General features: G+C 36.6%; 1 protein-coding gene across 23 annotated transcripts in view; it reads right to left on the reverse strand.

The window, feature by feature from the left end:
* The window catches only part of LOC118262397 (protein sickie), a 211,556-nt gene that overhangs the window by 46,243 nt on the left and 140,334 nt on the right, over positions 1-24,979 (reverse strand). For 22 of the 23 annotated variants that reach the window (XM_050697309.1, XM_050697307.1, XM_050697316.1 and 19 more), the window contains 3 exons: positions 15,497-15,603; positions 8,100-8,199; positions 5,880-7,622 (listed from right to left, as the gene is read on the reverse strand). In XM_050697309.1, the coding sequence (XP_050553266.1) occupies positions 5,880-7,622; positions 8,100-8,199; positions 15,497-15,603 (1,950 nt within the window). Of the gene's footprint in view, positions 1-5,879; positions 7,623-8,099; positions 8,200-15,496; positions 15,604-21,860; positions 22,156-24,979 lie in introns of all 23 variants that reach the window. The other variant, XM_050697326.1, reaches the window with a different exon arrangement.

Below are 24,979 nucleotides of genomic sequence, written 5' to 3' on the forward strand. Positions count from 1 at the left end.
TCCTTTCTCGGGAAAGAAATTAGTAGCTAAGTTTTCGACGTAAGTAAACCTTAGGTAATGCTGACGTCAGACTTCTGTCTGAAGGCACTGAGTACCTTCTAAGCGGGAAGAAACTTATAATTACAAAACGTGAGACGGCTAGCACGTTTGCTCTAGTGGTATAAGTTGGTCAAAAATATTTATGAGGAACTGGGGACGCTAAACTGTAGTTATCTTACTTTGAGAATAATCTGTTTCATGAAACACTAACATAACCAAACTAATAGACATTAATGGGGCTAGAAATCAAAATATTCATTATCTCAAAATAATAGTTTACTTACATGATATTAATGGAGAAAAGCTCTACTAGTTTCGAGTTACAGAGGGACTCTTCATCATGAGCAGTGTGCGCAAACGTTTCTGCGTCTTCTCCATTAATAATACGTGAGTAAACCGTAAGTTTTAGTTAATTTAGTATGTCTCACGATAGTTATTATAAAAATTATATTCATATTAAATTACCATCCACTACACTAACGAACCAAACAACTTTGAAATGCACTAAAACAAATACCTTTAACCAAGTAACGGACTGCAGTATCGATGTTAAACTCGGTACCAAACTAACTATGCAGCTATCAGCTTTATACTTGTTTCATAACTGAATCATGCTGTAAAGGAGTGTACAGAAATGTCGATAACGAAAGTTCTGCAAACACGAGGAATGGATCGCTGAAAGCTATTCAAACCTAACCGGATTTCCTCCCGGTGTACCTATTTCAACTTGAATTCACTTTATCAGAAGGCTCTTCAATGCTTTTATGTTCAATTGTTGCTATATATGGTGTGTTAAAAGCTGATTTTTGTTGTAAGAATAATGCGTATGGAGGTTTTGTTATTTTTGAAGATTTATGAGTTAACTAAAAAGTACCAAATCTAAACATAGCATTTAAATATTTCGGTGTAACATAAAGAAACAAAAGACATGCGATTAGGTACCTTATTTACATTTGCGAAAAATAATGTATCTTCGCAATAAGAAACTTAGGATACGGGTTCAACGACCTGGCTCAGGTAGGTAAGTTTACCTTTTTGATCTGATATATTCATTTGTATTTGGCCAAGAATGTTATAGAAATTGTGCGTATAATATAAGTAGGTAGGTATAGGTAATATCAAGTACCTAGTTAAAATGTTTTAGAGGAAATGTCGCAACCATAGGAATAGAAGAAAAAGCAACGGGTTAGACATCAGTTTGTATAAAGTAAAAAATATTTTTGTGACATGTTACCAACTAGCTACGAGTTTTTCATTTAAATCTCGTTCGCAAAAAAAAGAAACGTTTCCGACGTAGCCGTGACTACGCCGTAGCAATTTTGTAGGCGAGCTACGAATACGAAACGAAAATATTAAACGTATAAACAAAAGCCAGGTTTTTCGTATTCACAACGTTTACTTAACATTAAAATAGGAATAAAACTGAATATTTAGTACGCGTGTTCATTTTAAAGAAATGTATGATTTTATCTTTATTTTGAACATGGATTTTCATATATAACCCTAAATATATGTAGGGTAAGTGCCAATGTATACCTGATATTTTATCTAACACTTGAGTTTGAAAAAGGCCTTCAGTATTGTGTATCGCTTCATTAATTCGGTTCGGCATAGGAGAGGTCCAATATGTCCCTGCCTCGAGGCTTACCCTTGTCAAAATAAAAGACTTGTTACTATCGTCTAGTTTCTTTGAAACATATGTAAAACTCACACGTCGGAATGAAACGTGTTTTATATTGAGTACTTATGTTGTTTTGTAAAGGAGCTCCTTTCAGGTATCTTTTAGAAAACCTAGAACCTACATACATAATGCTTTGGAGTTTAGTTAATCAGCATTACTTTGTAAGGAAAACCTAATATAAAAGTTTACAATAATAATAAGTCTCAAATACATCTACTACTAAACTTCAATGATCAATTAAGTTCTATTTACTTCACCTACTTTGTTTCCTAATTTCTAATACCCTAGCAACAATTGAATTGAATTAGCAATGAGGAACTGTAGAAAGTCGATTGCATGGTGTTAATTATGTACTTGTGAAATACCTGCCGTGGAAGATAACAAGTTATTTCGAACGCTCGACTTCGTCTCATTAAAATTTCAAGGAGCGGAACAAACAGAACGGCATTCGCTTTGCAATATCCGAACGCGGAATTTAAAAGTTTTACAGCGAGAATAGTTGCCATATTGTTAGGCCTTTTTGTGACGTTTTTCTCGATTTTTCGCTCGCCGTTTTCCAGCTGTTATGAGAGAAAAAAGAACAATGATATTTCCGCTTCGTAACTTTTTTAAGTTCATGAAGTTCTTTTAATTTCTGTACTCGAAGTGTTTATTGTTTATTAACTATTCGTAGACTTACGACCATTCAAAATGATTCATGAAATATACATGTCAGTATTAAGCTTTGAAATAGAAATAGAATACAATGTGATCAATCAGACGTACATAAACGAAACATCAATTTCGCTAATATAGTCAATCAGCTTCAGTGATCTGCAATCAATGTGCATTTATTGATAGAGTATCGTGAATAAAACGAATGAATAAAAATTCCCAGTTCATGATTCATGGCCAATATAACCCCTCTTAATAAGTTTGTGCCAATGAATTTTAGTCTTTATGGACCCACCTAAACATGAGGACTTGGATCTAAACAAAATAATACCCCACCGAATTTAAAAGTCTCTGCATATACGGAATATATGTGTTGCCAACATACGTCCCGATTCGGTTGGTTAGCCGCCATTTAAATAGGGGACCAAAATTTAATGTCGTGGATTTAAATTTTTCTGATCGTTTTAACTTTATACGCGGGTAAGCATTTATACGCCGACTCCTTGCTGTTTTACGACCTTATCGGTTAACTACTTTGGATTCTCTTTTATATTTGGCTGAAGTAAATACTAACTTTAAATATTAGAAGGTATGTAAAAAGATATTGTTTGCACTCAAATTATACAGTAAATGGTATGAGAAACTGTACACATGGCATGTGTGAGGGTGCGTATACGTATACCTATCTACCCTGAAATCTGTAATAATATTGGAAATTCTATGAAATTGAGGAACCCGGTCCGGGGGATCAGGCTAAGGGATTCCCGTCCCGACCCATAACCCTGCAGATGCCGAGGTAATAACCTTACACGGATCAATCCGCCGGGTTACTAACCGTTCACTTATTGCCTACATTAAACACATTTACGTAATACTATTGACGAACATTACTGAATTCATTACACTTAATGCATTGTTTGGCCGAGCCATAAATGATAAGTATGTATGCGATATTGTGCCAGGAATGGTAGCCACATGTGACAAACTAGCGATACATTGACTCGCCAACCGACACATGTTTGGACGGTTATTGCCTTTACGACAATTAACTTTATCATAATAATAAGTTAAATGAACTAACAATAGAGTAGATCATAATAAATATTAAGTAAGTATGTCTCACCAAAATCGTTTTATCCATATTCAGCACAGTTGATACAAATTGTTGAAAACTTATTACTTTTCTAAATGTTTATTATCTATAAAGCACCGTAAGCTTACAGTTACAACGTCTAACGCGAAAAGCAAAGACACGTAGCAAGGCAACACTGATCTTATATTAGTGTCCGCGAAATTATTATCATTGTTGGCATATAAAATTACAGCAAATTAAATTTTGTCCGTCAAGCGACTGGTACGCGAGATCAAGTGACAGAAGGCACAACGCATATGGTCCACTACATCGTCTAAGATACACTTATTAACTAACACCAATGTTTAAATGGAATAATAACAGTCCACGAGATTAGCGTGTGGCGCGTTGGTTCCGCGATCCTTTGTTAAGTGCGGTCCAGCTCCATGGCGCCAGCTGTGATCGGCGTGCTCGGTTCGACGAGCGCGCGTCTGGCGGCGGACGATCGATGCCGGCAACAGATTTACATTTTCCGTCGAGGAAATCGGGAAAGTTTGTCACGTGCGTGTGTGAGCGCGGGCGGCGAGTACGGCGCGCCCGCACGCCGATAGTGCGCGGCGCCGAGTGCCGCCCGCCCTGCCGCCGCCGCCGCGCCGCCACCGCCGTACGCCACACACAGTCACTATATCACACCGACACTACTCACTATATGACATTGAAACCCTCTATCCCAACAGCTTATACCTCACACGTTAATGCCTCCAGTGTTTTAAGCACGATTAGCCCTCCAAGTGAAAAATAGAGCGTAAATAATTTGGTTCGAAACTCATTATGGTGTAATCGATTGACAATTTATAGGAAAACGCAGAAAAACCATGATAGCATTCTGAAGGAATCTGTGCCTAAAAACGTAGGATGTCATTGAGCGCAGCGTCGAAAGTACAGTTTTATGTCAAGATCGTTAAGGTACCGAATGGTGCGGTGCTGTTAGGGGTGGTTAGGGTCGCGGCGGTGGTACAGAGGTGACGTGCGGGGCAGGGGCGGCGTGAGACGTAGGAGTATCGATTTTGGTCACCCCGCCCTCTCCCCTAACGTTGCGACAGTGTGAGTGAGCCATATAGTCGTCACTGCGAGATCGTTGGTTGCACACCGCGGGAAGCAGCGTCCAAATATTAACAAAACGCTTTGTTCACACTACCAGACTACTAACAGTACTAACACTCCGCTAACTGTCGCAACCCGAACATTTACTTGCCTTTGGTTTTAGCATGGTGAGTCATATCAATGCGCTGCATAAGACATTGAAAAATAAAAATTGTTACTCGATTACTTAGTAGCGGACTTGATTTGTATTCCTTACTTAAAATATACTGATAACCAACGTTTATTCACGTGCATATCTTATCACATTTTTTTTTATTATTTGACAGTTTATTTTTTTCAAAATTATCTAATGATTTTTTATTATTTCTTATCATTCTCATTAAAATCCCTACAAAAGCAGTCTTGGTTTGATGTTTCTTATACCTACTGAATCAATTGATCCGAGTGACACACGCGTTAGACCATCGTTACATTATGTCGAGAGTGACGGAAGGCGGGCCGACCACTTGTGGATTGAGAGGCTCAGCCGACGCTATTGGAAAATGGATTTCCTTAACAGTTAACAACTTAAATACATAATGACCCTAAAGAATCGCCTTTATAATAAACCTTAACATTTCAAGCCAAAAAAACTCCAACAGAACACAAACGAAGGTCGCATGTTCCGAAAGTTCCTAATTCCCTCGTCAGCCAATTTTTCCGTGTGACACGTTTCGTTATTTTTTCATTTTATATTTTAGCAACAAAGTATTTGTACCGAGAGCCCATTTATATTGCCAGACATCTGTAAAAGGGTACAATCGATACATCTTTCTACCTGACCGGTTACATAAACTTTGTTACATAAATCTAGAATGGAGGAACAACTAGCTTAGTTTCAACTTAAGTTTTAAAGGGCCATTACGTTTTTAAGTGTACTTGGCTTTAAATACAGTCGTAGTAAAACTCTTATCTAGTGGATTGTAATGACACTGAATACATTGCTTGTAATGTTTTCAATTAAGGGTTTAAAAAGCGTAGTAGCAGTATACAATTTAGTATGTAGCTAACTCGACGCTCCTAAAACCGTTAAAAAGCACAACCATTACCGGCACAATTTTACCACAGCAATGAATCTCACGCCCTGAGGGAGCCTTTTAATTTGTGTTTTATTGTACCTCGACGAGAGGTATCGTCTTCGTGAATTTACGCGAATGCCTATTACAACAACAATGTAATGTCCTATTAAGACCACTTAGACCATTAGAAATGCTACAACTCAAAGAAACTCTTACAGAAAAATACAGGGAAACTAGATACTAGATAAAACTAAATACTCTAAGGACTTACCTTTCATCAAGTTGCTGTAGCTGCGAAGGCTGCTGGTAGTTCATTCGCCGACCGTACAGTGAAGCGCCTCCTTCCGACATGTATCCATCCATCATATCGTTATTTCTCGCACACTCCATTTCTCCAAGATTTATCCGTCGTAAACAATCACCGTCTGACATGTACCCTGAAGCTATTTCAAGATCACAATAATCCGGGTTGGAAAATCCGGGACCGTAATTAATACGGTCACGCAATCCCATATTTTCCCTGCCAAAATTTGCTTTCACCGTGTTAGCGTGATGAGGATAACCGGGAATATTCTTTTGTGTTAAGCCCGAAGTTCTCATGGGCAACGTCAGATGACTGTTGTATCCTCGTAACAATGGTCTCATGGGTAATACATTCATCATTGGATTCTCGTCGTCGCCAAGTGAATTGTCACGACAATGGGATGGCGTACTAGACCGACTGTCATCCATCCTTTTGTTCAACTCGGTCAACGTTCTGTTATGATCAAATGTAGGTTTTGGAACAGATTTGTCCAAAGGTCTTCTCTGTGCTGCTTCTTTTTCTGATATTTCTGCTTCGTTTATAACTCCATTTATATAAGTGGTATTCATGTCCAGTCTTTTATTTACGTTGCTAGTAGCAGTTTTAGATATTTCTGAACCAGATTCACTGGAAGGACGGTATATAACGCTACTATCACTGGAATTAGAATGTTGGCCTGTAGTACTGTGAGTGGAGTTGGAATGGGAACTTTCAGACATTTGCGAAGTGTGAGTATGACTTCCTGTGCTCACAGGCATCGGCGATACAGCTAAAGTCTGTTTTTGTGTTATATCTTTACTTAAATTAGACTGTTCTCTACTGAACGGAAGTGCACTTACGTTATTTGTAGAATTTAAACTAGAATTGCTTTGTATAGGACTTAATTGACTATTTGTACTTTTGTGTATAATATGTCTATCATCTTTTGCTATTTTGAATGTTCCTTTCACAGCAGCTGTTGGTTTTGGAATTCCAGTTTGGGGTCCAAAATTTGCTGCTGCTTGGTTTTGGCTTCCTTGACTTGATGGTGGTGATACATTTTCGTTACTCTGGTGGTTCTTAATGTCTGATCTGCTATCAGACCGTTTTTCGCTGAGTCTCATTTGACTACCGGAAAGTTTCACCATCTTCGAGTTAGAATTCCTTGAATGATCATCGATTTGATTTAGTTTGGTGTTACTGATTGATTTCGGAGCAGCTATTTTAGATTCTTTATCACGAGCAGGAAGCTTCGGGCTATTTCTCGATTTGTCACTGCTGCTCGTTTTACTGCTGCTCTTGCTCAAATTCGTTGAGGATTCTTTAGGGGATTTGGAACTAACTAACTTAGATTTAACATTTTTAGCAGACTTGTCTTTTGATAATGTATCGCTTTGTTGCCGTATTTTGGGTCCTACTAGATTAGAAGATTTGATATGTGAGTTGGGTGTATTGGAAGACTCATTAAGACTGAGGCTGGAGTCGGATCTTTCACTTTTAGCTGATGAGAAGCCACTGGATGAACTGGTTCTTTTCGATACTGCAGTACTCTTGCTGTTTTGCTTTTCATTACTTATCTTGTCTTTATTGAAAAGCTTCAGTTTGTCGAGCATGGAATGCTTGGTGGGTGTTCCATTTTGACTGGACGGTGATTGTTGATGCTGCTGCGTTTGCGACAATGTCGATGGGATTTTACTTCCAGGCGCTAGGAGCGAGGAGTTAGGTCGAGACCTGCAACAACGGGGAACGTTTTACTTATTTCTATACAATATCTAATAAAATTATATTTCGACTTGATTATTGATATTGAAAATGAGTTCAGTGTTAAATACTAGACTAGCTATGATTATCTAGTTAATAAGATACTTTTGTGGGACTGACTGTTGTCTCATTAAAAGTGTGCATAATATGCACCTCAATCAATTTCTTTAGGGAATCAGTTTACTATTGGAAAACAATATAAAAAACATTATTAACGCTAAATTTAACTATTCTACAAACACAAATACTTTGTTTTTGAATAATATCTTAATGACAGTTAACCTAGCAACCAATATTAATACTCCGTCAATCTAATCGAAGAATGTTAACAAATTACATTTAATTAATTCTAAATAGCAACCATCGTCAAACAAAACAACGGCAGAATACGGACGAAAACCACTTAAAAGTTTAAAACCAGCATATTAGATAAACAAGCAAAGTTACCCGGATGAAGAAGTTGGCGCTCGCGGTATAAAGCTGACTGCTCCCTGTCCCAGCGGGCTAGTAGAACGACTGGAGCTCGCAGACAAACCACTTTTGCCACCTGCAATAAAACAATAGCATTCCGTCAATGATTACATTATAACTCACCGCCACCGTCCTATAAACTATGTCATTCACATCACACACAGGAATGATGTCAATTTTTATCCGGCCTATATTTACAAACTTATCTTGCTCACCAAGCTGAGCAAATATTATCAATGAAGACCAAACATTCACTAAGTCTGAGCTTTTATCGAAAACACGGGTGGTCCGTGGTGCGCGCGCGACTAGTACTAAGCTGCAACGCGAACAGTGCATGCGCTATAGGCACCCACCAAAAATAAATGAGCCCTAACACCCCTTCTACTCCACACACAGTGTTCGCACGCAAGGGCACTTCGATTCAATGCAGCGGATCACCTAACACTGGTTTGTTACTAATCAATAATGCCGACCAAAATTATAATTCGTGATGTCATTACATTTGAAATGTATGCGTGTGCGTAAACTAACCCTAAACAAGGGACAATAATGAGTCAATGGAGACTATAAATAGTGCACATTATAGGTTCCCAGTTCCAACTAGGCTGTTTGTTTTGCCACTACATAATGGCGTTATAAATGTTATGATACTAGCCCTATTCAATGGCTAAAGTCCACCAAAAAGGTACTTCTACATTCTACATGTTACTGACTTAGTAACAGCCCAATACAGATGACACACAAGGGAATTGGTTTTGTAATTATTGTCTCTTGTAATCCTATAATTACGTAAGGAAATGCTTCGTTAAGACAGTATAGTTTTATGGCAGTAATTACATGTGTGCGTAGGTGTCTACGTATGTAAGTAACTACTAATTAACAAAACATAAAATATAATATCACGCCTTTTTTCCCTGAAGCGGTAAGCGAAGGTGTCATGGTTTGCCACCCACATTATTTTTGTACTATTCGGTAATAAAGGTAAGTTTAAAAATGATACGATATTCACGACTTATTAAATACTATGGCTAAAGTTCATCCTGAAAAAGTCTTTGTCCTACTGATCGGTTTACACAAGTTTGCAAAAATCTTCTCACATTTATACAGAGCTTAGTGCTTTACTAATCACTGCAGATATAAAGGAAATAAAGCACTTAGGAACTTTTCTATTGAAGCAATATCCAAGCACTGCCCTCATCAAATCATCTCCATTCACTAAAGCTAGATTAATTTAGCTCCCTGACTCATAGGTAATCATTACTTAGTATGCAACATAAACTTTGAATAGACACAACTAACAATGGCCACATTCAGGTGCATAGTTCGAAGGAAGCAGATCGTTGTGGTGTGCCAAATAACATTGTCAATCAACTGTGGACTACATCCGTTATTTATTCAGGCCGAGACTATCCATCACTTTAGCTAGGATGATAGCACTTTGTTATGTATAGATAGGTATTAAAATTTAGGTATTTGGATATCCTTATGCTTCATACTTTCTAAGGATAAGGTCTGACTAAGAATAAATCACAATCATTGAAATGAGTCTATCAAATACCAACTAACATAAACCAATACAAAACAAAGTAAAGAAAAAAGGTTTTAAGTTACTCACAAAAATCTTCAATTTACCCACATATTGGCACAAAAAGAAACTGACTGATACCATAAACTAACTATTTAAAATCACAAACACTCACGACAAAAAAAAAACATTACAACATTCTATTGTTCCGATGTAATTTTAAAATTAGAACGTCAATGAGCGGCCAGTATGAGTCGTGGCCGTCAACTGATGCAGATGCATCAAGCTCGGCTCAACGTCTACGCGGTATCAGCGGGCCACGGCAAGTCCCGAGATAACTCGACCCGCGTGAGAATCACAACAATCGTGTTGACATACGAATATGTGTCGCTAAATCAAAGTTGATATCGACTACAAGTACGTAAATGACAATAAAATTTTAACAGATCAAGTAGGTATCAAAAGATGCATCATTTCATCCGGGAAACAATTAATTTTGCGGATAAATATCAATTAAAGAAGACACAAAAATCTTGTTCCTAAACAAATAACAATAAATCTCTAAATGAAAACAACTAAATCCAATAATCCAGCCAAGCGAGACTTTACTATGCCCTCGGGCCCCAATGTTGGCCACCCTTTGAACCCTCGCCAAGATGCCCTTGAATAACAAGAGGGCAACACGAGGATATATTATTTAAATAACACAAACATACACCACACGTATTCATACTTCAAGCTTACTTACATTCATACATTGTTGAAGCAAAAAAAATTGTAACGGACTTCTCAGAACAAAATTAATCTCGATTGAATCATTCAAAGTAAACACGAAGGAAAGTGATCTAATATCAAACGTTTATGACTACGATCCTTGATAAGGAATGCGACAAAAAATCTGAAGATAAGAAAGGGGAATCATCACACGTGTGCCAGCCAGTATTCATCAGCATGTGGGCAAGATATAAAACGGATGGCGTTAGGGCACTTATCAGTGAGAGTAAGTGAATAAACTTCGTGTAAACCCTTAGGTATGGCATTTGGGGTTTATTTTAGGGACCTTTCAGTCCTCAGGTGGGTTTACGAGCGACAAATTGGCTTGCGGCGACGGCTTGTGGAAATGAAAGCTAAAGGTCGCTCGCAAATTCATATTCGACATGTACTGCGAATTTTTGAGATGGAAGTAAGTACGTGTTGTACATTCGAGGAGGCTGATTCTGTTAAATATTTAAGGGCCGCTGAACAAAATCAAGACGCAGAACGCTTTGTACAAGATGGTTCGTGAGTAAAGTGTAGCAATTTTATTTCCTACAGTTGATAGGCAATTTCATGTTGGATTTTATGTTGCAGCTATTCTACGGAGAGGGAATAGAAAATAATTTACAGATAGGATATTCTATTTTAGCTTATTAGTAAAAGAAACGTTTCCTTAGTTCGCGTCGGCGTGTTGCGTCCATCATTAGTCTCAATTTACTTTATTTATCTGTATCGGGTCGTTGCAGTGTTGAGACAAACAGACACACAGACGCCTCCCACCGAGTGCGAAGGCTAGATATCGACGGGAGCGCTAAATAAGTAATTGGATTTAATTAATTACACTTCTCGCTCAAGCTGCACTTTATTCCGACGTCTGGTCTGCGCTTGAGACTGCGAAGTATTCTCCTCATAAATTATTGCTTACGCAGATACCTAACTTTACAGATACGAAACTTATTCCATTGAAATAAAGTTGAAAATCTATAAAATATACCTTAATTTGGGCTAGCTTGATATGCGTGTGTCTGTACATTGAACTAAGTGAAACATTGTTTAGGGGGCTTTTTCACCAGAGATGATATTATACGCATCCACCAATCATATTCATTCGTACACATAGCTTAGCGCTGGTGGAAACGGACTCAGCTAAGCTATGTTTCTTTTTTATATGGAAAGATGCGTGCTATAGATGCGTGCTGTAGATGCGTGCTGTAGATGCGTGCTGTAGATGCGTGCTATGTATGTGCGCTACGAATGGCTTCCCTACTATCGATACATTGCATACTCGACTGCGCATATTCCTCGCACAGCTACATAGCTTAGTATCAATGGAAAAGATCACATAGTTTCACACTCACAGCTTAGCTATTACATCTTCGTAGCATAGCTACATAGCACATCTCTGGTGGAAAAGCACCACTGCCCTTAAGTAAATGAATAAATCTTACAAATGGTCTACGTAGAAATTCTTTTGTTTTGTAAACCAATAAATATTTTCATTGTATTGAAGTAAAAGGTTAACAATTGTTTTCGGAAGTACCTACATTTTCTTCTAAGGCTTTTGACTCAGAACTTTGTTCGAACAGTTCAAAAGGTTTCCAATTCAATTAGTGATTTTATTGTTTATGTTTTTGTTACAGACTCAATAAGTAAAGGCTTTGATTGAAATTAAGATTTGTTTGCGTTTAAGCTTGAGGTAATGACTGCCACTTTGATTAATTATTGACTCTCCGTACTGAGAAATTTTCAAAAAATCGAAAAGATCCCAGCAATACACTGCCCGACTCGGGAATCGAAAGTGAGACCGCTTGCTGACAGTAACACTTGCGATCGCTCGACCTACGAAGCACTCACTGTAGCTATGTTTCTTTTATTATTAATCACATATCTGTAAGAAAATACTTGATTCAGGAAGAAAATAGGTACAAGATATGACTTACAGTAAATAAGGTCTATTTTACTGATTACTTTATAAGACTTTTACGGCGCTTCTAGGGCCGAGTTTAGCGCCCAGTCGGTTATGAAATAGAAAGTAGCTAGCTAAGGATCTCTCGCCTATGAGCGTAAACATAAAATGGACTTTATCATTAATGGAAAGTTTGAGTTGGTTTAATACTGAAATATGAAGGTCCTGTACTGTTTCTGTGATATTTTTTTCATCTTATCAATGTTCAGGCCTCTGTTTGCTGCTGCTGTGTTCATTGTATTAAACTAGCCTAAGGGCGCTTTCATATCTGGAGCTGCGGACAACGTAACAGGTTACCGAGACTCCGGCTCAAACCAGGGGTAGGAACGCAGTGGTTTTTATTTAGTAAGTGTCTGACACTCCCTCCCGCCTCACACACGGCCACGGCGGGAGAAGTCATTAAAAAAAATAGATTCACTCGATATAAATCGTTCCTAATATACCTGTATTTTTATACCAACACAAACACCCAAACAATAAATCCAAACAAAACAAAGTACCTAATACAAATAATACAACCTATTTACAAACTACCTTTCATTGTAACACCAAATAACAAACAGAATGAGAGCTAGATAGTTTCCTAGCTGCCTATAGTGGCATTAGTCACTAACCTAGAATACGCAGAAGTTACATGCGTTGACAATACATGAATTAAATAGCCACTTTATATTTAAATTGGTTTTATGAAAAGGAAGTTGTAAGCGATATTCAAAGTAAGTAGTTAATAATATTCAGTGACCTGTTTACTAAGACTAGTTTCTTGTAGATAGCAGATGTTAGATGTACCTTGTTGTCTATGTAATTGTTATAAAACTTGTAAGTAATAAGACATTATGTTTTAGGTGTAGATGTGGGCAAAAGTAAAAGATACATATTACGCTTATGAAATTTTTACTTATCCTTTAAAATGTTTAATATAAAGGAAAATAAGTGTAATTAATTATACGTAAATGCACCATTATTATCACACTAATTAGAAATGTGAAAGATTTTTTTTTTTTTGATTGTTTGGATGTTTTTCTGTTAATCATGCTGAAACTAGCCGCGAAGTCATTGGCAGAAGCTATATACGTATTTTTATCGCAGGAATCAGTTGCTAATGAAGCTTATGTTTTACCTTCTATTAGTATAGACACTGAGTATAGGTCAAAAGAAAAGAGAATCAGAAAAGAAAATAAATCAAAAACAACAGACAATGGACTTTAAACATATTATCAAAAATCTCATATTTCATTAATTAGTCTACAACTAGTAGAAATCTAAATAATGTAATAACAGTAATTAACAAAAGTCACTTAGAATATGGTCCGACGTTTAATTTACCCGTACTTGTACTATCCAGCTTACAATTGACATCGAACAATAATTGGTATGGCTCACGGCATTACTGGCTATTGATTTTCTTGGATCGCCAGCTCTATTGTATTTCGTTTACTAATAGGTCGGCTTCATTTAGGAACAATCGATGTCAAATACGGGACTATCTACAATTCAGTGAAATATGAGGTATAAATTACTTATTTGGAAACGAATACTTAAATCAGGAGCCTAAATTGGTGATTACAAGATCGAGATCGAGAAGAGTTTTCATTTCAGTTTATATGTAAAGATTAATCACAAGAAGAAAAAGCGTTTTTTTAAGGGCGGAAAATCATCCAATGAGAGGGAGTGTCAGACTTTTATTACCTAAAAACCACCCCGTTCCTACTCGACTTGTAGATTATCAGCATTTCCATTAGATTAATTAGCAAAGAACCGTTCTTATCTTCTATACATAGTATAAAACAAAGTCGCCCATTTTGTCTGTAGTCCCTTCGTATGCATAAAACTTTAAAACTACGCAACGGATTTTGATGCGGTTTTCACTAATAGAAAGAGTATTTTCTCCGACAGGTTTTTATATATAATTGAAATACATTGAAACTATATTAGCTGAGTTATAGCGATTTATGTCCAAGAAGTCAGAAAAAAAATCTAATTGAAGATTGCATTTGTGCGTGCGCCGCTTATACCGTTGGATACAAGTAAGAACAATGTATAGCAAAAACATTGGTCTTTATTAGTTCTACAAAAAAGTCCGCGATGACATATATCCAGCTTTTTTATTTAAGTCACAAAAACTACTTTTCTGTATTAAAAAAACATTTAATTCGTTGGGTGATGTTTAACTGGTGATATAACCAATAATACATATATCCTTATCATAATAAGTAAGTTCATCAACACGAGCATTTAATTTAGATTATTTTTGCAGTTTACAGTGTGTTATTTAGACATATAGTTTAGGAGATATCACGATATTAGTATTGCGGCACGGTACGGGCCGGCCGCGGCGGCGGGGGCAGCGTCCCTATAAATAGCGCGTCGGCGGCAGCGGCTCCCCATTAGCACTTTGAAATTGGAAGCGATCGGACGCGTTTATTTATCGCAGCTCTTTGAGAAAAATAAAACGTGCTTTTCAGCGCGACAACAATAATTGTATGATAATAACCTATTATTATCATACAATTATTGTTGTCTAATATAATACTAATATAACCTTAGAATACAATACCTATATTGTATTCTAAGGTTAGTATTAAATCGCATTTATTTTTGATATTTTCTATTAAGATTTTGGTTAAAATTTAAAGTTAGGTCAATTTAATATTAGGGAAATAATTAAAAAAAAAATCGTAATTTAAAAAAAAATCTGTACATTACTTAAATATTTTTTCCAAAAACTGATAGGGGGGGCGATCAAAGAAGAGTCACAGAAACCAAAAAACATTTTAATATTTTAAACGCGGTTAAGGGAAAGAGAAGTTATTGTGAATTGAAAATTAGTATCCAATATGTGTTGGTGCGTTGACTGTATTTGTCGAAGTAGCGGGATACACGCAAACGAAGTTGCGCGGGTCAGCTAGTATAATAATACTTTTACATTAATTAACCTCTTACGATCTTAGTACGTCTTTAAATGCAGGTACTAGGATAGCATAGAATCTAAGGAGACAAAAGAGAAAGAACACACAGTTTACCCTGTATACAACGGTATGTGGCCGGTATAACCTCTCCTGATCTCAGTACAGTTAAAGACACAGGTACCAGGATGGCATAGAATGTTAGGAGGTGTGTGCTTACCTGTATGCGACGGCGTCGCCGGCAGTGGTCGCTTGTCAGGCGGGGCACGGCGGACGGCGGCTGCGGACGCCGGCAGCGGGATCGACGTCTGCAGCACCGACACTTGCCTGAAACAAATAATAAGATATTTAGTAAATTAATCTAAAAAACAATTAAGGTTATTTGATTTATTCGATCTAAATTGATTCTTATTTCATTTACAAAACGTTTACCTACTAAAAGGATTGAATAATAAAATAAAAGAATTAACGCCATTCATAAACACCAATGTGTTCAATCAAGCTGAAAAAAAAACAAGTGCTTTAACTAAAGTAACAATTATTCCATTGAAATTGGGACTAAACAATATTCAGCACATTACTTAATTGACTAATATCAATTCCAACACATGTCATAGCATAATCAGTAAACACTTGATCAATATCTCCATCAAGATATACATGAAGCTATTAACATAAATAGGAAGATAGTCACTAATTACCATTGTATGTCATTGTATTTATTATTATTTTATTTCATTCATGCGTCCCAGCGTGAAGTAATCAATGGTTTTACGATTGTAACGCGATCCGCTCCATTGAGCAATGAGTATTGGGTTCAGCAGTTCAAATGAAATGTCCTAAAGGGCCAGTAGGTAATAACATCGAAAAGTTACTAGTGGTATAACTATTAGAGAGTTTCAATTTAGGTTCTAGGTGTTTCCGATACAAGCTACTTCTGTTTTCTGTTCCTAAAGGCTACATGAAACTTGAACTTGTGTTTATTAGTATGACGTGAAGAAAGCGTACCAAATTTGTAGTACTTAGACTATTTTTAGTTTAAACTTTCACTTCTAAACATTAAGCATAAACATAAACCATGTACAAATTGAACGTAGAAAGGTACACAGAAAGAAGATTTTAACTGAGTTTGTTTTTCCTATATCCACATTGAGGCACATTGGTACTTACTTCCAAATCTAATAACCTTAGGCAATCTTAACTCTTACATTATACCTAACAGGAAAAAGTGTTACGCGCATCTTATACCAATATTTTATAAAAATGGCTTCAGATTTCCTTGTACAACGTCCATGGGGCTTAATTTATTCAGTCCCTCTCGCAATACTAGGGGTAGGTGATGATATACTTTAGTAGGTTTCCGGCTTTTAACACCCCTAGTATCATTAAAGTACGCCCTATCCGCCATTTTAATATCTCACTTTTGCTAAAGCTGTTTGAGAAGTTCGCAGCTAACAGCTAAACATAATGCCGGGCGAAAGAGGTTTTGTTGGAATAACTTTGATGATTAACCCATATTGTAATATTATTAATAACATAAGTAGTTTAATAAGTAGTAACTGAAAGTTATTAAAGTTCGAGACTAGAACGAAATACATAGGTAGTGTTCTCATGATATGTGAAAAAAAATCATTTAAGTAATTCTAAATTAATCTTTTGAAACGTTAAATTGAATTGTCCATCAGTCAGTCTGTCTGTCAGTGAAGCTAGGTGCTCGTTCCAAAGTAGTCTTCTCCATCGAGCATCTCTATAACAACATTGACATTTTAACAAGTAGTTAATAACACAGTAACATTGTAAAAGTAAAAATATCATAAAGTGTGGCAATAATTTGAAAAAAAAATGTGTCCCTTAATTAACCGATATATCGAAATATAAGAAGGTTCTGCAAAGAAACTACCGAGGACTTAGATATTCAACAAAGTCGTTGTATTTCATAAGTAATGTTCCGTAACACAGCGCAGGCAGACGCTATAAATATCGTGTATTTTTAACATCAAAAAAAGATCTAAAATGTCTGCGGTTTTATTTCTCTGTCATCTTAAATTCTTCCTCATATTTTTAATGAGATGCATCGCTGACTTCGTATTTATGCATCATTTATTATTATTTATTAATAACACAATATGTTTTGCAATCAAATTTATTATCTGTAAACCTTCTATTTATTAATCGACTTCAAAAAGGAAAGAGGTTCTCTGATTGACCTGTATGTATGTTTGTGAGCGATTATCTCACGATTGGCCGAACCGATTTTGATGCAGTTTTCAGAAAAGTGTTTGTTACACTTAGGAGCAGGTTTTAGTATATTAACCGACTTCAAAAAGAGAAAGTTGAAGTGTGTAACAATACCATTTCAAGTAGATTATATTACTAAACTCTTTGTAGGTAGACGTAAACCTCTATCTACATTTATTAGGGTCTTAAATAACACGTTTCTACTTCTAGTTTACTTATTAAACCTATACCTAAGTACACAATAAAACCAATAACCCTACAGCCTACATAAGGACCTTAGGACCAAGATTACTATCAGCAAACTAGAAATAGAAAACCTTTAAGGGAATAACATTACTGTGAAAAAGGACCTAAGCTCAAAGGGTCAGTACAGGCACCAGCAGATCAACCTATCATTCTGTTATTCATAGAATTTTCTTCTTTATATTTAAACACAATAAAGTCGAAAATGTAATAAAGCACTTTGACAGAACGTGTACGTTGATATGCTGGCCAGTGTACCGGAGATATCCCAGACCAGTAATGCAGGAAAGCACGATACGCTCATTTGGATTGCGTCTAGCCATGCGCTCAGGTCACGAATTTATCATAAACCACCGGCTAGGAAGCTCTCGAGTGCCCTTTCAGCATAGCATTTTAAACAATAAGTAGTTATTGTTATGTAAGTCTTGTTATTAATGTTTACTTTTCTTTGAACAATGTTTAGATATTGTAATTATGTTTGAAATATGCTTTATACTTCCAAACACCTATCCATCTTATAAGAATGTTAATGCTGTGTACGAGTATGCTTTAAGTGTGATCTGATAATCCTATTAGTCAGTTATTTAAGTTCATATTTAATTTAACATAATACAATAACTCGATTAAAAGTACTGACAATACAAAAAAAAATCCAACACACTAATTGCATACGTCAACTTACTACTGCTACTGCCCGCTAGATGTCGCTAGTAGTAGTTGGATGCAGTTTAAAACGTTTATTGAAGATATTAAAAGTAGTACCAAGTTTTCTTTAGATACTTTTTAGACTTGAGCTAAATATTGAACAAAACACAATGAAACGTAAAATAACTGAACACATTAGAAAGAAGTATTTCAGAAGAAAACTTCGTACACAAAAACATAAGAAAGTATCTAAGCTAAGCTACGGCTACGAGTAATCTTTATTCACAAACTAAAAACACAAACGAATAATGTAACTATAGGAACAGCATTGAATCTCTTTCAAGTTTAGATTTCTTTTATATTGTGGTGTAAAGTTGCACTGCGATACATCTTAATCCAATAAGTCTGCGGTCTAGACGAGGATCGCTCTTTTTGCTCGGCCCTATCATGCTAGATACCACGATAGAAAAGAAAATAAAAACATAAATCAGGTTCCATGCGTATTTGATATCATTTGAAATGAATACCTTTATATTTAACCTCTTGTATAAGATACAACAGAAAATACTTTGTGTCTCGCGTAGATCTACGTTTCGGCAGACGACGGGTTAAGCTTAGAAAATACAGATAGGTAAGGAAATTGGCAAGTTTGTTCTTTTTGGTTATCCATCTATGAGTAAAGAAAAATACTACTCTATTTTTTGCAAATCTAGGTTAAACAAAGCTCAGACTAAATTGATTAGAAGAAAAAGATTTTCCTAAGTAAGACTTTCCCTATAAATCCAATGTCCACTTCTTTTATAATGCATTGATTAAAGGAAATGACACATCATAAGTGATAATACTTTTCTAATTCAGCTTTCTGTAACAATGATAAGCTATCTATTCAAAACACATGCTGACAGGAGTAATTGTAATAGCTATGAAAAATACTACTTAGACTAAACTATACAATTTACAAAACAAACTTGTTACGCAACAATTCTATGTATATCCAGTTACAATATAAACAATTTACGATCTAGTAGAATGCAGAGCTTGTTTAGAACACAGCTAAGTGCAGGCCCTTTGTCCGATCAAAGCTGCGATCGATAATGAGGGCGATACACAAACAATGAACATATGGCGTCGCCTGCGCGAGAGTATGCAACTCAACGCCCGTGTCATTTGACGTGCGCCCGCGCCGCTATGCTTTGCGTAACAGATATTTGACACGAGAACCCCAATCGATGTAGTCTACTGCATGATGTTATGGTTTGGTGAACATGGCTGCTTGATTTATATGTTGTTTATAGTTTGTGTTATTTTGTCATTATTTACTTTAATTATGTTTACTAAGGACCTCCTTGCCTAGACATGCCTGAACTTAAACACGTTATTCTTGTGATAGTTAGAATCTCGAAATCAGTCTTTTACAATCTAATACTAGACTTAAACCTACAATGAATATTACATATCGTCCATTTAAGATAGAGAAACTCATTCTCACAAAATCAACTCCTTTCCATCACCAAGACAAAACATAGCGTGACAAGACACAATGCAACACACCCTATATCTAAGAGCAAATTCGTCAAAACTAAAAGTAGCACTACACATGAGAACTCTAGTCCACGGAAGCGCGACAATCATTTCCAAATGACTGACTCCGTTCTACTTACAAAGCAAGTTTGCAAACTACACTACCCACAAAATAAACAGCACAATCTTAGAACACCCCAAGATTGTTTGAGCAGAAATTTTCTATCTCTTTCCCTCTTTAGGAAACTAATTGAATAAACGTTATAGTTATGGTGATGGTAGAACTTTTCACCAAATAGGATAAGTCCCATGTGTTAAGGCGCCATAATAATGAAGTAGCTACAATGGCAGAATTGTTTACTATGTGATTTGATATATCTAAACTAAATGAAAATTGCTAAAGTCGACATAATTATTTTTCTAAGTGTAGAGAAACTCGTTAATTTGCCTCACATTGAAATTTTCAAAGGATATTTTGAAAAAAAAAACCTCTGACCCATATTGCACCCATTTGATGTACCAGGCAGTTATGAATTCACAGGAGTATCACATCTACAGCACGGTATAGGTACAGGTGTCAACATTTTAGGGCGTGACACTTTCAAAATAGGAACGTGGCGCGTGTCGAGGCTTCCGGAGCGGGCGGCTCGTTCGGAAATAGAGGCTGTCGTGGGACCCGGACCACGTGACGTCACGTCCCACCATTTCACACGCCAGTATATTGAGTGCCTCTTTGAAATTAGAACCATTCGATGTCATGTTCTTTTCGAAATTTGGTTTTATGATGGTAGGAATGTCACTAGTTAGTTGATTTCTCACACTGCAAATATGCATTCTGAACTTTTGTTTAATAAAATTCATTTTTGTCGTTTAAGGCTTGAAATTACTATAGTTTAACTAAGACATCTCGACAAAGGACTCCTAAAGCCCTTCAATGAAATTTTATTTGTATTCCAATAGTATATTCGCACATAAAAATACTCGTATACGATATTTATAAGCAACTCCTTTCTGGAGTACTATCTATAGTTTCAAGATTCATTCTATAAATCTCACATATCTTGTAGACACACACATAACTATAATCTCATAGCCGGCACAACATCGATTAATATCGCGTACAAAGGGCGAGTGAGGGCGATGTACGTCCCTTCATTGTTTACGCACCTCCGCATCTCAGACGAGATCAAAGATTAAGCACTCCACACCACTTTTACGATATTGATGAAATACTGCAGTAAAATGCTGCACGTGACTTGAAACTCGTGTGTTTGTACTTTATAGTCACGTTTGCTAAGTGAGCCTTAAAATGTCGGGCTATGAAACAAAGAGGTTTCTTAGTTGTATGATGTGATGTTGTTGAATATAGGTCTCAGTCTTGTTACTAGTAAAGTTTACTGAAATTTATTAAACTAGATTAGATATCTTAGTAAAAATGTGCAAATGAGTCCTTCAACCTTCTTTTTGGTTTAAAAATCAATGTTGATAAAGGCGAATCAACAAAAAAATCCATTTCTTAGATCTATACGATAGTAGAAGAATAGTGTAAGCTAACGAAAAAAGCAGACTCCTTCGTCAAACGATTCACAAAATAAGATAAAAAAATATATTAAAACACCATTTTTCACCAGCGAAACAACCCTATTTCATTTCTGTTGCCAAGAAACTTCGAATGAAGCCTCAGTCCTTGGCAACAAGACTATTATAGTGGAATAGAATATAAGTAACACAATATTATATTAGGATGTATAGTATGTACAGACCAATAGATCAACCTACTCCTTTCTGTCAAATTCCTTCAATAGAATTCCAACTTTATTGTTTTAAGATAAAGTTGAAAGTCAAACAATTAGAGTTGGGGTAGGTTGACCTGCTGATGCCTGTACATAAATATAGACTGTTTGTAATGTTTCCATAACGATACACATTACACATACCTCCTGACTTCGGGCGATGTTGGAAGGCTTCTAGATTTCCTGCTCTTGCTATGTTGCCGGTGATGGCCGTGGCCCGAGTTCGTATTCCCCATGGCTCGTTAATATCAAATATTATAACTTATATCACAGTACAAAGAACACAATACACTGCAGTTGCAATACGCACACATTTTGCACATTTCATGGACGACACTGTTCACTGTTCCCATTTTTCCATTATAACGTTTTTCTATAACAACCGGCATCCCAAGCGGAGTTGTCACGCGAAAAGCTTTGTGTATTCTACCCTCGCTATCTGGAAATATTTCTATACACGTTACTGTTTGTGCTGTGGTCGACTGCACGGGAAAATGATGCTTATCATACACCTACTAATGACTAGTACGTTTTAAAACAAGTCTTTGTTTTACCGCTCGAATGTCCTCGGTTTAAGACCAAATTTCTGATCTCTGTTATGGGTTCGGCGTGACTCAATACCTGTCTATAATTCAGAGAGCCGAGGACCACAAATGCCAATGTTCGCCGGCGCTCTGAGCATTGCTGGAATTTCAAAGGTCAGTTCGGTTGAACCGTCAAGCCATAACTTAGGCACTGACCACGACGCACGACCACAAACATTCCCTTTATTATTCGCAAAATCTACTTACAAACTGCATTTTATTAGGAGTAAATAAAGCACACATACACGTGTGATTTCTTATAAGGGAATGATCCTCGACAATCATCAATTTAGTTAATAGTGGGATAGGAGGGGACCGAACGATTAGTTATTATCGTCTCTTTGTTCCGAGAACTAAGGACAATGGAGAAAAGGGTCTAATTACGAGTGTCGCTCCGACAGTTCAAGGTACATTAACCTTCTTTGAAGCTGAAACTTTTAGTAAAAAATTATCTAATGTAATCTCCGCTAGAATAGGGACGAGCTAGAATGAAACTAGAGCAGGAATAATGGGCGCAGTAGAATGGTCGAGCCATCAAGTGAATTTCACTGCAAATAGACTATTGTGAGTTGTAACTGGAAATGAACGCCATTGCAGAGTTTCGAGCGCGTTATCGAAATTATCATAGCGAGTGCAGAGTGGCACCGAGCGCTAGCCGGAGCAATGTGCTCCTATTGCGAGCTAGATACCAGCCACTGCACAACTTGCACTGTTTCAATTCTCACGTAACAAGAAAGTTTAGATTGGACTGTGGACTTTGTGTAAAAATGTATCGTATTTTGTTACTAAAATTAACTTAGTACTTAGGTACTTTACATAAGCGGGCGTAACGAGTTAAGCTGCTTAGTCGTGATCTTTATTCATGGTGCGCCCAACGAAGCCTTTGTGACTAATTTATACGACGATTGTTATGACGCCGTTGTGTCACGCCGGCGCGTTTAGATTTATTGTTTTCGTGACACGTTCAATAGCTTCTTTCGTCTTTTGAAACATCGTTTATGAAATGAATATAACTGCCGTACTCAGAGACATTAAACTATTCCTTAGTAACGATTTTGTATCGAAAACAATTGCTAAGGTTAAGTAACCATTAAATAACTCTTAGTACGGCAGTTAACTAATAAACGAAAGAACGATTTTGTCAGAGGCGATAACATTGTATTATTGTGGACGATACTCACAACACATTACGACCAAATAAACATCGCAAGGGTCTCCAGACGATATTGTGATATGCGAAGGTACGGAGGTAAATAATTCATGAGCACTTCACTTAAACCCGACGCCTATAAGCCTAACGCCCACTTCACATAATGACAATGGACAAATCACGTAAAAGGAGCGGGGAGCGTGAGATGTCAGATGTCGTTCGTGAGGGATAAATCTAGATTGGTGGCTGATGCATAGCTTTACTTGGTTAACACTTTCAGTGCCACCGACTCGCCAGGAGAGTCCACGTAAATTTTATTTCAGTGCCGTAGACTCAATTCTTTAGATTAGGGTATGTTTAGTCTTCAGTATTATTTTAAGCAGAAAATTCACCTGCATTTTGGAAAGAAATAGCAAAAACATTGAACTCACTGAGCGAGTCGACGGCACTGGAATAAAATTTACATGGACTCTCCGGGCGAGTCGGTGGCACTGAATAGGTTAATTTCGATTTTCGATGTGCGCGATGTTCCAAGAATTCCCAGTGAGTGTTCGATGTTCGACTGGTTTGTTTAATGTCCATAATGAGCGTAAACTGCATTTGGTTTACGAACAAAACGTACCATTTGCTGCTTGTATCAATCATGTTCGTTCCGCTGATGCGTTTTTGTTTTAGGGTAAACTAATTGCTGTGCTATTGTTTAGTTGTTCTTTTACCGTCGCGTTGCATTTGATTTATTTGTCTCGGCAGTCCCAAAGAGCAACAATATTAAGTCATTATAATTAATACAAATTCTTTATTCATCTTTAGGGATTTTTTAAAAGTCAAAATGAAAATAGGTATTAACTAAAATGTAAGAGATTACAAAGTAACATGAAAGGCGTACACTCATGGGCTGCAAGTGGCATGCATTATGCAACTAAGTGGTATCTGCGACGTAAACTAGCTCTACACACAGCTTAATAGCAATTGCTTAGCGCCTCGGAACAATGCGCCTATCTTGTTACGAAGGTTGATGGCATCCATAACAAGCTGGTCCCATCTCATTTTGATGAGTAATGCGATTCCAGGCTTAAAGCGATCTTTGTTTTTCGTGAAATGTCGCGAAATCTAGTTTAGGAGATGGCATTGAATTAAGAAAAATGTAATGTTCAGTGCTTAATAAACCGTTAATATTTACTTATTCCATTTTAAAGTTATATTCGCGAAAGTTATAATTAATTATATTATTTATATAATTTAATTATAACATAATTTAATTATAATTATATATTACACTAAATTAATTATTCTGTTATCGTCGATATCCAACGCGGCGATTGTCGCGGAATACTGCTCATGAATATGAGCCTCTATCATGGATTGAAACTAGTCGAGTTCCTCGTCAAACTGTTACGTGAGAATTCGGAAAACATAATAATTGGTTTAAATATTAATAGTTCATTCTAAATTCTTGTCAATCACATTCTTCTGGAATATATCTGATACTAGAATATATAGCTAAACCTATAGTATTATGTACACGGTAA

This window comes from Spodoptera frugiperda, chromosome 12, assembly GCF_023101765.2.
Source record: "Spodoptera frugiperda isolate SF20-4 chromosome 12, AGI-APGP_CSIRO_Sfru_2.0, whole genome shotgun sequence".
Taxonomy (NCBI): Eukaryota; Metazoa; Arthropoda; class Insecta; order Lepidoptera; family Noctuidae; genus Spodoptera; species Spodoptera frugiperda.